The sequence below is a fragment of the Myotis yumanensis genome, unplaced genomic scaffold (assembly GCF_028538775.1).
Source record: "Myotis yumanensis isolate MYYU_CA2020_CCGP unplaced genomic scaffold, mMyoYum1.0.hap1 SCAF_2, whole genome shotgun sequence".
In the NCBI taxonomy this organism is placed as follows: Eukaryota; Metazoa; Chordata; class Mammalia; order Chiroptera; family Vespertilionidae; genus Myotis; species Myotis yumanensis.
In genome coordinates this window covers 46,179,083-46,196,081 of record NW_027223753.1, presented here as the reverse complement: position 1 = coordinate 46,196,081, position 16,999 = coordinate 46,179,083, and the positions used below count along the sequence as shown (strand labels likewise).

The following is a 16,999-nucleotide window of genomic DNA, read 5'->3' as shown; positions in this document are numbered from 1 at the left end:
AGCTAGCTGGACCAATGCTGACCACATCCCACCTCGGGGCGTCTTGTTTTGTGAGAAAAATGAATCTGTATCCTTTAATCTTTTATTTAGTCTTTTGTTATATGCAGCTGAATATGGGGAAATTTTTATTTCTAGTAATCACACAATATCAGAAATCAGAGTTATAATTTGCACATTAAAAAATTCATGTTATCTTATTAGCCTCACTGCGACATAGACTGAGGTTTATCTTAGACATGTTATAAATCAATTATTATACACACACTTAACCAGAGCAACAACTTAATTGTGTAGTTTGACTTCAAAATGCATAGCACTTTCTGAACAACATATCTACTATATATGACTTTCTCCTCTACAAAAGGAATTTTCTCTATCAGTAAAACACTGCTAACACGAGCTAGTTGTTGAGACATGCAAAAAAGCCTCAGGAGATCGGACTGGATGTTGTAATTGTATTTGCTGAAACAGAATTTAACTTGTAAATATAATTATCCTTGGTCGTTAGTGTGATCGCCTTTCATCTGGATTCTAGTCTGGCCTCAAGACCTTAAAAGTGAGATGAGGAGCAGGGAGAGGGTCTGGATGTCCGGGCCGTGACAAAAAGCGATAAGGGCTGGGCTGCTAGCCCAGCTAGTGGGAGAGCATGGGACCCCGAACATTAACCTGCCGAGCTAGTGAGGGATGTGGTCCAGAAAATGAGAGCCAGCTGTTCTCCATCTTTTATGAGGAAAACTCCAAAGCAAGTGGCCTTATGCCTTTGCACCGGGGAATTAGAGTAGCCAAAAAGGAACTCCCTCCTGGAAGGTGGATATTGACGACTTCTCCTGGGATTAAATATTTAAATAAGATTTGGATCTCACTCTCTGGCGATAGCGGGTTAAACTGAATTCTAGGTCTCAAAAACAAAACACCCCAAATTTAAAATGTTTAACCCGCTAATGAACAAATGCATGAATAAACAAGTGAACAGAGATGTGCAGGACGGGGCCTCCCGTGACGCCCCACCCCATGTACTGTTGCTGGGCATTCACTCTTTAGGGGCATCCATGAGTGAGAAGCGAGTGAGAAGCCAGCAGGCAGCCGGCTAGGAGGAAGACGGGCCCTGGGGCCTTCTGGCCTCTGCCAGCCCCAGAAAGGCCTGCCTCCCTCAGGTAGGAGGGGAAGCAGCTCTCTGTGAAGGCACAATGTCTGGAAGTCATTAAACAAAAACAAAACAAAACAAAACAAAAACAACAACAACAAACGACAGGGAGCTTTTCTGGTTCTTTGTACTCATGCTCATCCCTGAGAGGGTAGTCAGCATCTGTGTGGTCCTGCCTGAAGGCAGTGGTCAGGAGTTCTCCTTGTACTTCTCCAGGTTGCTTCTGTGATTGTATCAACCTGTGTAATTTGTAAGCTCGGGGTTATTTCCCAATTAGTAAATCTTCCCTGGGATGAGTAAACATCTTTCTGGGGAGGGGAAGCAAAATATTCCTGCTCTTATAAAAAAATGTTCAAGCCTTTAAAAAGCCTAACAAGACTTGGCGCCTGGCATTTAAGGAGAGTTAGAGCCCCATGACTAGACTAGAGCACATTAAATAGCTAACTGGCGCCATCTGGAGGGCAAGTGGATTCTAAACAATAAAGCCAATTTCAAAACCCTGACTCTTAAGGTTAACATGACGTACATCCAAACATTATAGGGAAATTTATTTACTTATTTATTTATTTTTAATTGTTTTATTGCTTAAAGTATTACAAAGGGTATTACATACGCCTCCCCCCCCCCCCCCCCCCCCCCCCCCCCCGCCTTGACAATCCCCTGGCCTCTGGGATTCCCTGCTTCTTTCCTCCTCCCTTGTTCTATGCATGCACCTGGGCCTGTCACAAGGGGACTGGACTCATGCTCACAGGACCTCAATATGACATCTCTCTCCAAATTAGGCTGTGAACGCGGTGAAGGGGCTTCATTACACAATGCGACGGTCCCAGAACTGACTGGTACCATTTGTTGTGCCATGCTAATCATATTTGCACCCAGTTTTGGAATTTTATTGTGTCTCAAAGTGTCAGCCAGGTCATTTCTGTCGGAGTCACCTAGGATGTCTAATAATAACTGCGGAGGGGGAGGAAGTGGGTGAGGGCAATGGGGGGAAAAGGGACATATGTAATACTTTCAACAATAAAGATTTAAATAAAAATCTGCAGATTTCTGGGTATCTAGCTATCTATCTATAAATATACACAAACATACTTATATCTATTGATATTTATGGTGTTTGTGGGGAGAGCATTGTGGAGGTAGGTAAGTCTCAAAATAAGTCTCTCTGAAGGCAAGGCAATAAACATTTTTAAAAAGAGAAATGATCAATAATATTACAAATAGCCCATAGGCCCAGTAAGATAAGGTATCTGTTGAATTTGGGCAACATAGAAGAAGTCTTCTGTGATCCTAGTGAATTTTAATTGAACAGCATAAGCAGAACATAGATTTTTATTTGCAGTGGGTGAAAATGTAAAGTGAACTGAAGAAATAAAGAGAGTAAATGATAGACTACGCTGAATAAATCTGACTGAGACAGTATGAATGAGATGGTGTTGAGGGAAGTAGAAATGCAGGATCATAGGTAGAGACATAATTTGGAATAGGAGCGACCCAAGCACATTTGCAGGTGGAAGTAACACAGCAAAAAGAGAGGGAGAGAATACAGACATGAGAATATGAGGAGAGGGCTGCTCAAAGGGAAAACAGAGCATGCATTCTGGAAGAAAACAGAAGAGGAAGGTGGACAGGCGACCTTGCATCCCTTGAATGTGGAGGGAAAAAGACACTAAACAAAGTGGATGTAGATAAATGGTAAGATCCCTCTGTCTGGATTAATGTCCAGATGCTGAAGCTCCCGAGAGCTCCCCTCCTATCGCAGCCTCTCCTGACCCATGCCCTGACTGCAGAAACTTCTATCCAGTCACTTACCAAGTGTGGGTATAATACCATTGATTGGAATGCCACAATGGACACCCCAAACTTGGCTAACTTGGGTTCAAACAATGAAGTGGAGCTCAAAAAATTCAAAGGATCAGAGTCACGGATTTTTACTCATATTTATAATTTGTACTTGCAGTGAGAGGATGAGACCAACCTGGGGGTGGGGGTGGGGGGAGGGGTGGAAATGGAATCCAAGTTCTGAGAGTCTTCCAAAGTTGCTGCATGAAGCTGAGCTGTGGTTGAGGCTGTTTCTTTTTTAAATCCTGGGGCCTTTGACTTACACATCTAAAGTATCTGAATTAAGAGTATGGGTCCAGTTGACCAGTTCCTCCACTTCCTCTTCCCCTGGCTCATGTATGTGCTCACCATCACCTTCCCACTCCTCTGCTTCATGTATCTTTAAGACAACTTCTGTTTCAGATGGCGAACCTAGAGAAAAACACAACAGAACTGCAATAAGAAGTATGAAAAACAGAAATGTAATAGACATGGTCGGAAATACAATAAAAAGAGGAGCATTCCTGCATTGGTAGCATAATTCCTAAGGTCATGTGAGTGAACGCAAGCAACCCTTTTAAACTTTCTAAATTTTACGCCTTGCAATGAACTTTTTTGTTAGAAATCATTCTTTCCATTTTGGTCAATCTTTGTAGTCTTGGTTGGTTTATTCATTTAACACATATTTACGGACTCCCTGCTTCGTGCCAGTGGACGTGTCAGGAAAAAGGTGTGCAGGAGTGCTGTAGCAGCACAGGGATGGGATCGCTGTGTCCAATGAGAACAGAAGTGGACTTAGAAAGCAGAGGGCAAAGAAGAGGGCAGGAGAGAGGACACAGCACATGCAAAGGCACAGAGGTACATGAGGACCTGACAGGTTTGGAGGTCATCAGAGTTTGTACTTCAGTATTTGCACTGGGCCAGGTGCTGCGTTCAGCAGTCTACATGTATAATATGATTTAACGTAGACACAACCCTTGTGACGGGCAGGTATTATTATCCTTATGTTATAGATGAGTCAATCTAGACTGAGTGCCCTGCAGTAACTTGTCCAAGGACTGCTAGCTAATAACAATTGCTCCCAGGTTCATGGGAGTCCCAAATCGCCGTGTTGAAGGGCATGGTGGAGTCAGTGGAGCTGCCCGGCTGAGCTGAGGCCAGATGAGGAGAGCCTCATGTGTCATGCAAAGGAGTTTCATCTCTTAGAAGGGTCTTGTGAACAGGGAAAGAAACGGATTATATCTTTTAAAGAATAGTATAGACATAGTATCTATATTTCTCAATATTTCCACTCAGCATGGGGAACTTGCTTTCTAGGGATGAACCTTAGTTGGTGCTACTTATACTCTGCTCCCTCTACACTTCATCCCTTCTACCTAGTTGCCAGTTAATTCATTGCCTAGTATGGGTTGCAGGATAAACTCTGTTGGTCTCTGATGTTTATTCCCCCAATTACATATCAAATGAACCTTGTGATATTCATTGCCTTCAAATCGTGCTATAGATGAAGGCTATGAATGAATTGTTCTCTTAGTCTCTTTGGTACAGAAAGGTTTGAGGAGAAATTGGAGTTTAGACAGCTGCCATTTCCTATGAGGTCTGCAATGATCACGTTTTTATCTTTGCGCTTTAGTGTTAGTCTCTAGCTTTCATTATTTTAAAACTAAATTCTGTTTTTCCCTTGAGAAAACCTTCTACTTTATTTTCTATGAACGCATCACTAATGGAACTGACGCCAGTTTTTTTTCAAACTGTGTTCAGGCCTTCCTAAAGTCACATGCTTCTGGTTATAGGAAATACAGAGCCCAATTCAAAACAATTGAAACAACAGGGAAATGTCTCACCTCACAGGAGAGAAAAGTCAGAGCGGGGCAGGACTGAATGACACGGTGCCTCAACAATGGCATTAAGGACAAGTTCTCTTTACTGCTCCGCTTGGCCATCTTTGGTGTCATCTTCAGACTCACAGCGAGAGAGATGTGGCCATTCTAGCATCACTCACATCAGACATGGCAACGTCCAGAGAAGAAAAGGGAGGTCTTCGCTCCAGGGTTTCATTTTTAAGAGTAGAAAACCATCCTCTGAGGCCCAATATATTTCCTTTCAAGTGAGATTGTCATACCCCACTCCTAAACTAGTTGCTGGCAAGGAAAATGGCATTAGCTGGCACCAGTTGTTGGAGTGGAATGAATGTTGGGTGTCAATCATTTTAACCATTCGCCTTCTAGTTCCTACCCTGTTTTTTTATTTTATTTTTTTTTAAACACCAACAACTCCCAGGAAACATAAAAAGAAATCCTGGTTAGATTAGCAGAGCTTAATACAAAATAAGCATAGAAATGATTCCTTATGAGAGAAAAATAAATAAATACTATTTTGAACTTCTTTCCTCCAGAAAAACTTAAGTATTATAAGTCCCCTGAGAAAAGTTGGATTTATTGTTGGGAATCAATATCTGTGTTTCTGTGTTAAAATAAGTTATGAAAGCACAAATTATATTTGCCTTATAGTTTGTCTTTCTTGGGATGGATCCCAGAAACTCTGCTTCTTCTAATTTTTTTTATCTTAAAAAATTAGTTACTGAAGATATTAACATATGTTCTGACGGCTGGGCTCTGATTATTATCAAATGGTTTATTTCCATTCACTTCTGTATCAATCTGAATTCAGTTAGGAAAACAGAGCCACTATAAGTAATAGAGGAATGAGAGGTTTAATAAAGGAAACTGGGCTTATACAGGTGTGGAAGTCCTGGGGGAATGAAGGTATTGAAGGCTACAGCTGGGGGACTGGAAAACCAGTCTCTACCTCCTTTAGCCTGATGCACTGACACGAGTGGGGAAACCAACTTATGGGGAAATCAAGTAGCTGCACACATGCTGCCACCCAAAGTGGGACAAAAATTCATGATGAGCATATTCATGAAGCCATCATATTTGTAAAGTGAGAGTTTGTGGAGAGTTGCATGAAAGGAGGCTGCCGTGTGTGATACACACACGTTCTCAAGAATAATGGTTGCCCTGAATAGCCACAGCAATCTTGAAAAATAAAAACAAAGTGGGAGGAACCATGCTACCTGATACCAAACTATACTACAAGGTCATAATGATCAAAACATCATGATACTGGCCTAAAAACAGACACACAGATCAATGGAATGGAACAGAAATTAACCCACATATATATGGTCAGTTAATATATGACAAAGGAAGCAAGAATATAAAATGGGGTAAAGATAGCCTATTCTAAATGGTGTTGGGAAAATTGGACAGATACGTGCAAAAAAAAAAAAAAAGAAAGGAAAAGAAACTAGACTACCTTCTTACATCATATACAAGAATAAACTCAAAATAAAGACTTGACTATAAAACCCCAAACCATAAAACTCCTAGAAGAAAACATAGATGGTAAGCTTTCTTACTAATATTTTTTCTGATATATCTTCTCACACAAGGGAACCAAAAATAAACAAATGTGATTTCATCAAACTAAAAAGGTTTGCAAAGGAAACCATCAACAAAACAAAAACAACCTACTAAATGGGAGAACATATTCACCAATGGTATATCTAATAAGGGGTTAATATCCAAAATTTATAAAGAACTCAGACAACTCAACACCAGAAAACAACAATGCTCCAATTAAAAAATGGGCAAAGGACCTGAATAGGCACTTCTCCAAAGAGGACACAGAGATGGCCAATAGACATATGAAAAGATGCTCAATGTTACTAACCCTCAGAGAAATGCAAAATAAAACCACAATGAGGTACCACCTCACATCTGTCAGATTGGCTATTATCAATAAATCAACAAACAAGAAGTGTTGGCAAGGATGTGGAGAAAAGGGAACCCTCGTGCACTGTTGGTGGGAATGCAAATTGGTACAGCCACTGTGGAAAGCAGTATGGAGTTACCTCAAAAAATAAAAATTGAACTGCCTTAAGACCTAGAAATTCCACTTCTGGTATATATCTGAAGAAACCCAAAACATAATTTGAAAGAATATATGTACCCCTATGTTCACTGCAGTGTTATTTATAATAGTCAAGCTATGGAAGCAACCCAAGTGCCTGTCAATAGATGATTGAATAAAGAAGCTGTGGTACATATATACACAATGGACTATTACTAGGCCATAAAAATAATGATATCTTATGTGACAGCATGAATGGATCTAGACGGTATTATGCTAAGTGAAATAAGTCAGACAGAAAAATACAAAAGCCATATGATTTCTCTTATATGTTGAATCTAAAGAATAAAATAAATAAACAAACAAACCAGAAACAGACTCATAAATTCAGATAACAAACTGAGGGTTTCCAGATGGAAGGTGGGTTGGAGGGCTAAGTAAAAAAGGTAAAAGAATTAAGAAGTACAAACTGATAGCTATAAAATAGTCATGGATATATGAAGTACAGCATAGGGAATATAATCAATAATATTTTAATAACTGTGTATAGTGCCAGGTGGGTCTAGACTTATCAGGAGGATCACTCATAAATTATATAAATGTCTAACCACTATGCTGTACACCTGAAACTAATATAATATTGAATGTCAGCTGTAATTGAAAAATAAATTTTAAAAAGGGATAATGATCTCTTCTTCTCTCCCACCTCCTAAATCTCAGAATTTTCTCATTGGCAAACTATGACATGCTGAAACCTTTCTGCTAAATAGGGGCACAAAGTTCACTCATTTTCTGAGTCATATTTCCATTTAATGTCCTGTGTAAGTTCACCGTTGCTACATAATGTACAACCACAAAATCTCAGTGACATAGAACAATAAGCATTTGTGTAGGTCACACATTGGCAGTTTGGCTGGCTTCCTTGGGCTGGACATGGCCAGAAGGCGTGGCTGGGAAAGCTGAGCTCGGTGCCTCTCATCTGTTTCTGTGACCAGAGGGCTAGTCCAGGCATGTTCTTGGGAGGATGGCAGGCATGAAAAAGAGCAAGCCAAATTGCACAAACCCTTCCTAGACCCTGAGCATGGCACACCTACTAACCCATTGATCAAAACAAGTCACATGGCAAAGCTTGACGTCAAGGGTCAAGGGAGTATACTGTTCCCATGGAGGTGAAATAGGATAAGAGTGAATATTTCTGAACAATAATCTAAATTACCATGACATTTTAGGTACAGTCTCTTCTCTTAGTGTAAGATTAAACACAAAGGATGGTCTACTCCTTTTTCAAAGAAGACAGGGCTCAGCACTGAAGAACTAATTAATTTATGGACATTCCTTAAAATATTCTCCCTTCCAGCTCACCTTTCTTAATATTTCTCACTCATCATAGATTCACTCCCCCTTTTCCAAAATGAAAGCTGCTAAAAGCATGCCAACTCTACTTCATTCATCCATTCCTTCATTCACTCATGAATGTTGAATACCTATTATATGCCAAGCACTGTGCTGTGGCAGACTAGGGGTAAGCAGCCCCTTCCCTCAGGAGGTCACTTTCTATTGAAGAGTCTAGACTGGCAGTAAAGGGACTAGTATCACACAGCATGTGTGGAAGGCAAACTCTAAGGTGGTCTGTCATGATCCCCAAATTCTAGTGTTCATGCCTTTATGTAATCCTCTCCCTTTTAAGTATGGGTGGGACCTACGATTTTCTTCTAATCAATAAAACATGCCAAAGGTGAGGAGTCCCACTCCCATGATTATGTTACAATACATAATATTCCATCTTGCTATCAGACTAGCTCTAAAGACTCTCCCTGCTGGCTGGCTGAAGGAAAGGCTATGTTGGGAAAGCCCACATGGCAATGCACTACAGGCAGCCTCTAGGAGCTGAGGGAGGGCTCCAGTGTATAGCCAGTGAGAAGCTTGGGGCTCCATTCTAAGGACAGAAGGAAGTGAATTCTGTCAACAACCTTAGAGAGCTTGGAAGCAGATCCTTCCCCATTCAAGCCTGCAGATAAGAATGCAGCCCAGCTGATCCCTTGATTGCAGCCTATGAAATCCCAAGCAGAGGATCAAGTAACACTGTGCCTGGACTCTAGGCACACAGAAACTGTGAAATAATAAATGTGTTGTTTTAAACCATTAAGCATGGGGTAAATTCGTTACATAGCAATAGAAAAGTAATAGGGCATGAAGTGCATGATAAAAATGCTCTGAGAGAGACGACAGGGGAAGTTTCCTAGAGAAGGTAATACCTGAGATGAATCTCAAAGGATGAGTAGGTACTAGAAAAGAAAAGAAAGAAAGGAGAAAAGGTTGTTTGGAGTGGGAATATGAGAAAACATAGTGTACTGTCAATTTTTTTTTTAATTGAGGAAGGAAATAAACAACATGACCCTAGTGCTGTGTGGTGTTTCGGGAGTGAATGAGGGAGTGGTAAGAGATATCACCGAAAAGGCAGATATTAGAGCAGCAAACACTTTGCCATGTCAAAGAATCTAAATTTTATCCTGAATGAACTGGGAAACAAAGGATTTTAGAGTCAGTAAAACAAAAGCAGAGTTGAGCTGTAGAAAGCAGTCTGACAAAGCATGGGTAGAAATTGTATTCATTAACTTCCCCAGATGATCTCTTTCTATTGGTGAAGATGGTGGGAATGTTGGAGGATAATGATTGCAGAAAGGAGCGGAGAATTCATGGAGGAAGCAGAGAGTAAGGCTGGAAAATGTAACATTTCTTACCATTCCTTGCAGGGAGCCTGGAAGAAGGCAGAGTTGAACAGAGAAACTGAGGCTGGTGACTTAGAGAAGAAAATCTGATTGGTATACCAAAACAAGGAGGAGAAAGAGAAGTAGGACTTGAGCTAGGGAAAAGAAAGTTAGAGTATGAGTGCAGGAACCATGGAGAATCATTGAATGAAGGTTATTGCAGTGCCTAGCATTTATAAGCTAACTAGAGGCCTGGTGCACAAAATTTGTGCACGGAAGTTAGGGGGTCCCTCAGCTCGGCATGCACCATCTCCAATCCAGGACCCCTCAAGGGATGTCCAACTGCCAGTTTAGGCCTGATCCCACAGGCAGTCAGACATCCCTCTCGCAATCTGGGACCACTGGCTCCTAACTGCTCACCTGCCTGCCTGCCTAATCACCCATAACCACCTCTGCCTGCTGGCCTGATGCCCCTAACTGCTCCCCTGCCAGCCTGATTGCCCCTAACCACCTCTGCCTGCCAACCGGATCGCCTCCTAATTGCTCCCCCCTGCTGGCCTGATCACCCCTAACCGCCTCTGCCACTGTGGCTTTGTTTGAAAGGACATTCAGAAGACGTTCGGTCGAATTAGCATATTAACCTTTTATTAGTATAGACTAGAAGCCCGGTGCACAAAAATTTGTGCACTCGGGGGGCAGGGGGAGGGGGGTCCCCCAGCCCGGCCTGTGCCCTCTCGCAGTCTGGGACCCCTCGGGAGATAACGACCTGATGGCTTAGGCCTGCTCCTGGGTGGCAGAGGGCAGGCCCAATCCCTAAGTGCAGCCCCTGGTCAGGCTCAGAGCAGGGCCGATGGGGGAGTCGGGGCGCTGCCCCGTCATGCACAGAGTAGGGCGGATCAGGAGGTTGCGATGCCACCCTCAGTCACGCTCAGGGTAGGGCCGATTGGGGGGTTGGGGCACCGCCCCCTGTCACACTCAAGGCAGGGTCGATGGGAGGTTGCGGCGCCACCCCTTGTCATGCACAGAGCAGGGCCGATCAGGGGGTTGGGGCGCTGCCCCCTGTCACTCACAGAGCAGGGCCCACCAGGGGGGTTGGGGGTCCGTACCCTGTCACTCACAGAGCAGGGTCAATCAGGGGGTTGAGGAGCTCCCCCTTGTCACTCACACAGTAGGGCCGATAGGGGAGTTGGGGAACTGCCCCCTGTCACACACAGAGCAGGGCTGAATCAGGGGGTTGGGGCGCTGCACCCTGTCACACTCAGGGCAGGGCCAATGGGGAGGTTATGGCTCTACCCTGTCACACACAGAGCAAGGCCCGTGGAGGGGGTTTGGGGCGCCACCCTCTATCACCCACAGAGCAGGGCCGATCAGGGGGTTGGTGTGCTGCACCCTGTCAAACACAGAGCCACAGGGCAATCAGGGGATTGGGGAGCTCCCCTCTATCAGGCACAGATCAGGGCCCGTGGGGGGGGGGGTGTTGGGACGCCGCACCCTGTCACACACAGAGCCGCAGGGCAATCAGGGGATTGGGGAGCTCCCCCCTATCAGGCACAGAGCAGGGCTGATCAGGGGGTTGGGATGCCGCCCCCTGTCACACACAGAGCCGCAGGGCTATCTGGGGGTTTGGGCGCTGCCCCCTGTCACGCTGATCCCGGTGCCGGGAGCCTCGCTGCTCCGCTGATCCTGGTGCTGGGAGGCATATTACCCTTTTACTATATAGGATAGAGGCCTGGTGCACAGGTGGGAGCCGGCTGGTTTGCCCTGAAGGGTGTCCTGGATCAGGGTGGGGGTCCCCACTGGGGTGCCTGGCCAGTCTGGGTGAGGGGCTAAGGGCTGTTTTCCGGAAGCGAGTGACTAAAGCTTCCAACCGCTCCTTGTTTTCTTTTTTTTTTATTTTTTATTCTGGGGCAGCTTTAGCTCTGAGGCCTCGCTGCTGAAAACATTGATACAAAGTTTCGGTCCGCTGGCTTTCAGTCCGGCTGGTTTCTGGTGTTTTGTTTAGCTTCTTATTTGCAACATAGTACATAGTTGCTTAGAGTTGCAACTGAGAGGCCGGCAAGTGAGGCGGGGAATGTTGGAGTCCGCAGCAAGCAAGCCTCATGTTCGCTTCAGTGCCTGGCTGCTGGCTGCCATCTTGGCTGACAGTTAATTTGCATATACTCACTGATTAGCCAATGAAAAGGGTAGCGGTCGTACATTAATTACCATGTTTCTCTTTTATTAGTGTAGATGTGTTTAAAGAACAGGGGTCAGGAAAACAATACCGAATACTTATAGTACTTCCCAGTTCACAAAAATTTTTACATACATGGAGTAATTTAGTCACAAGAATCCTGTGAAATAGGGCAGCATATTAGAAACAAATACTTATTAAACATTTTTTTATTTACCCTGTGCTACCTGAGAATGAAAACACTGAAACTCAGAGGTTAAGTGACTTTGCCATGACTACATAGAGCTGTTATCTAAACCCAACTTCTCTGCCCCCAAATGTTTTGCTTTGCTTTCTGTATGAACTGATTTCTATTATAAATTACCAGCTGTCTCTTCCTCCTTAAAATCTACCTTAAATCTATCCCAAATGTTTCTTTGAAAAACATTATTTCAAAAAGAGCACCAAAAACAACTCAACTAACATTATTCCTTTCTTTTCAGCCATATTGCATATATCTTTGAGTCTGTAATGAGTATTAGGGAAAAGTTTACTGTTTTGCTTGTTTTAAATGCTTTTATACATTTTGAAACTTAGCCTTAGATTTTCAAATTGTATATTATAGTGTAGTGGGCTTGAAAGTATAACTAACTAATTTTTTTCAAAGCTCCAATTGTTATGTAAGTAATTTACTCTAAAAAAAATTTTGTTAGTCAGAAAGAGTTAAAGCAACTTTAAAAGAAAAACACAAGATTAAGCTTCACATATTGAAATTTATTTAAAGTAACAAAAAATTTAAATTTATTATTATGAATGATATTTTAGTTCTAAACACAAAGCAAAACAAATAGGCTGAACTCAGTTTACCTGAAGCTGGGGAGGGATAAATTCTGCTGCTTTGATATTGGACTTTGTAAGGAGTTTTAGTTTCTCTAGTATACTGAGCCTTGGCAGCAGCATACCTAGAATAAGAAAAAGGAGAAATTATGTACCTTCCCAAATGAATTTTGGGATGCTTACATTACTTTTGAGAAAAATAAGGCAAACAAATCAAATGAAACAGACGAGTAGAGCAATGGATTTTGAACATGGTGCCATTCTGAGTGTTGACTAATGCAACAGTAAACTGAAATTGTTCCAATTTGTGTTTCCCGACAGAAGAGTAGTTAGAAAAGCAAATGAATATGGTATAAGATTAATATTGTAACAATAATAAAACAACATCGTTTGGTATAGCAAGGTGTATTGGTTTCCTATACAAATGGGGCTCCATAATAAATGACCACAAACTTGACGGTATAAATTTATTCTCACAGCTCTGGGGGCTATCGTCTGGAATCAGGTGCTAGGGCCACGCTCCCTCTTTAAGGCGTTTGGGAAGATCCTGCCCTGTCTCTTCCTAATTCTGCTGGCTTCCAGTGATCCTTAGTGTTCCTTGAATTGTAACTGCATCACTCTAATCTCTGTCTCTACCGAGATATGGCCTCTTCCCTGTGTGTATCTATGCCCTCTCATTTTCTCAGAAGGACACCAGGTATTGAATTTAGGGCCCACATCAATCCAGCATAACTTCATCTTAACCAATTATACCTGCAAACATCCTCTTTCTGAAAGAGTTTGTGTATATTGGTATTATGTTTCCCTTGAATCTCTACAAAAATTCTCCATGAAGCCACCTGGGCTTGGAGTTGTCTTTATGTGAAGGTGTTTAAGCTAGCAATTCAATTTCCTTATGAAACATAGGATTATTCAGGTTATCTATTATGTTTTAAGTGAGCCTTGGTAGATATTGTCTTCCAAGAAATTTTTTCACTTCATCTATGTGGTTGAATTTATTGGTCTGAAAAAGTCTTTATTGTGCCTTCATTTTAGAGAGAGATTTTCACTGGGTATAAAATCTAGGTTAACAATTTCTTTCTTTCGAGTACTTTAAAATTGTCATCCAGCCCTGGCTGGTTTGGCTCAATGGATAGAGTGTCGGCCTGTGGACTGAAGGGTCCCAGGTTCGATTCCGGTCAAGGGCATGTACCTTGGTTGGGGGCACATCCCCAGTAGGGGGTGTGCAGGAGGCAGCTGATCGATGTTTCTCTCTCATTGATGTTTCTAACTCTCTATCCCTCTCCCTTCCTCTCTGTAAAAAACCAATAAAATATATTAAAAATAAAATAAAATAAAATTGTCATCCATTATCTTCTGGCTTACGAGTTTTCTGACACGAAGTTATTGGTTGTTTTTATCTTTGTCCCATTATGTGCAGTGTGTATTTTCTTTTTACCCTTTGCTGCTCTGAAGATTTTTCACTTTATCACTGACTTGCAGTGATTTTATTGTGGCACATTATAATGGGCCTTGGTATGGTTTCTTTATATTTCGGTGTCTTGGGATCCATTGAACATGCTCTCTGAGTTTATAGCTTTTATCAAATTTGGAAAATATTCAACCATAATTATTTCTTCACATTTTTTTCTGTCACTTCTTTTCTGAGACATCAGGTACAAGTAACTTACACAACTTGATATTGTCACACAGCTCACTGAGGCTCTTTTTCCCCCTCTAGGCTTACTTGTAAGAGTTTATACTGCTACCCTTTCAAGTTCATGGGCCATTTTTTCTACAGTGGCTAATTTGCTGTTCTTTCCATACAGTGTGTATTTAAAACATTTACTCATTTATTTTATCTCTAGATGGACTTTTGCATATCTTCCATTTCTCTTCATTATATTTATGATTTTCTTTATATTTTTTGAATATACATTACAAGATGCTTAATAGCTGCTTTAAGGTCCATATCTATAAATTCCATCATCTCTATCATTTATGGATCTATTTAAGTGATAGAGATTTCTTTAGGTTATGGGTTATATTTTCCTGCTTATTTAATATGACTGGTGATTTTGAATAGAATAAAGGATATTGTAAATCTTATTTTGGGGGCACTCAATTTTGTTATAGTCCTTTAAATATGGTTGCCCATTGTTTCAGTTTTTGTTCTATTGAACAAGAGGCAACTAATACCTTGCAAATCAGTTAGGTATCTCCAAGGCTCATGTTTGAACTCATTAGACCAGCTTTTATTTGGGGGATAACACAGCCTCACTATTAAGGCTTGACCCTTCTGAAGTCTCTATCCAATGTCCCTTGAATGAATTAAGAGGTCTTGCCACTCTATCTGGCAGGAAGACAAACTATTTCTAGCCCTCTGTGAGCCTTGTGTGTGTACTAAATCAATCAATCAATCAATCAATCAATCATTAGAAAATTCTTTTCCTCAGAACAAACATGACTTTAGAAAATAGCATAACTTGACTTTATTTTCAAAAAACTTGAAGACTAATATTTCCTTTTTCATTCACACATTTGTCTTCCTAATTAAAAACAAAAGTGTTGGCTCAGCCACCATGGCTCGATGGTTGAGCATCAACCCATGAACCAGGAGGTCAGGATTCCCTGTCAGGGCACGTGCCTGGATTGCAGGTGGGTTGTGTGCTCCAACCCCAGTGCGGAGCGCGTAGGAAGGAGGCAGGCCATCAATGATTCTCATCATTGATGTTTTTTTCTCCCTCTCCCAAGTCAATAAAAATATATTAAAAAAACAACAACAAAGCAAAACAAAACAAAAAAAGGTGTTGAGGATTTCTAAAGAAATGCAAATTAAACGCTTATAAAGGAAAATGCCATATAAAGTTAAAAAATAGAACAAAAAACCCTAACACGTGTATTCATTTTAAATGTTCAGTACCTTTGGTAGCAATGTAAAGGACCACACATTTGAAAATATAGCTTTATGTACATTACAAGAGCCATAAAACTTACTGTATCCTAAAGTCTAGTAATCTGACTTTTTGTAATACGTACTAAGGCAGCGGTTCTCAACCTGTGGGTCGAGACCCCTTTGGCGGTCGAATGACCCTTTCACAGAGGCCGCCTAAGACCATCCTGCATATCAGATATTTACATTACGATTCATAACAGTAGCAGAATTACAGTTATGAATTAGCAACGAAAATAATTTTATGGTTGGGGGTCACAACATGAGGAACTGTTTTAAAGGGCCAGAAGGTTGAGAACCACTGTTAAGGGAACTTCTTGGCTTCCCTGTGGTTCCTCCTTTCAGGTGGCCCACAAGCTAATACACCTCTGGGCAACCGGAGCAGTCCTCCCTCACTCTGCTCAGACCAAGGCCTAAGCCAGTCCATGCGTGGTATTTCTGTGGCCAGGATGGGGAGAGTACGAGTGGGGTGGGCTGTTGAGAAGGAAGGCATGAGAGAGAGGGAGAGAGAGACAGGGAAACCCCTCGAAAGAGTGTTCTATGTGGGAGCACTATTAGAGGAGCAATTTTCTTTTTAAAAAAGTCCAATATATGTTTTTGACTTGGTATCAAAGCCCCTTTTTGAGGAGAGATGAAGGGGAGAGCCCCGGTATTTATAGTATAGGACGCTCCACCAGATTCTGGGCTGCAACCAGAAAGCTATGGCAAAGTCTTAGGGCTACATTCAGAGAGAAAAATTGATGAAATGAATTATATCCATAGAAGGGAACAATAAAGAATGTGGAACTCATTTTAAAAAGCAGTTGAAAGAACTGGGTGTGTGTGATGCTGTGACTTCTAATAATACATTTGGTCTTTGTCCCTGTTTCTGGCACAGAACCCCCAACCCCCTTGGAATTACCTAAGTGATGACAGCAACAATGGTGTCTCTTGTTATGAGGTTAATGAGGTGACTTTTGGACCCCACCCAAGGATGGGGGGCTGGTTACCAGTAGGAGCCAACCATGTGGTTTTGGGATTGGAACTTTCAGTCTCACCCCCTGATGGCCAATAGCTTAGTCAATCATGACTACATAATGAAACGGCCATAAAAATCCCAATAAGGACAGCTCATAGGTTGTTTTTTTTTTTTTTTTTTTTGAGAGAGAGAGAGAGCTTCCACATTAGGGAACTAAAATGCTCTCACATGCCCTGGGCTGGGCCTCACGCTCCACAGGGACAGAAGCTTCTCTTTGGGGACCTTTCCCTATGTATCTCTTCATTTGGCTATTGATTCATAAACCTGTAATAAAGGCTCCCTGGAAAATACAGACATGGAAAAAATATAGACAAAGGATACTCAGATAAACATCGTTTTTTTATAGGGTTATATAATTATACTAGAGGCCCGGTGCACAAAAATTTGTGCACTCGGGTGGGTCCCTCAGCCCGGCCTGTGCCCTCTCGCAGTCTGGGGCCCCTCGAGGGCCCCTTCCCCTGGCTGCTGGCAC

General features: G+C 42.0%; 1 protein-coding gene across 3 annotated transcripts in view; it reads right to left on the bottom strand.

Moving 5' to 3' along the window:
- Positions 1 to 1,808: 1,808 nt before the first annotated feature.
- Positions 1,809 to 16,999, bottom strand: part of UBE2U (ubiquitin conjugating enzyme E2 U) — a 65,011-nt gene continuing 49,820 nt past the window's right edge. For all 3 annotated transcript variants that reach the window (XM_070405279.1, XM_070405280.1, XM_070405282.1), the window contains 2 exons: positions 12,608 to 12,702; positions 1,809 to 3,397 (listed from right to left, as the gene is read on the bottom strand). In XM_070405279.1, coding sequence (XP_070261380.1) covers positions 3,246 to 3,397; positions 12,608 to 12,702 — 247 coding nt within the window. In that variant the 3' untranslated portion in view covers positions 1,809 to 3,245. The remainder of the gene's footprint in view (positions 3,398 to 12,607; positions 12,703 to 16,999) is intronic.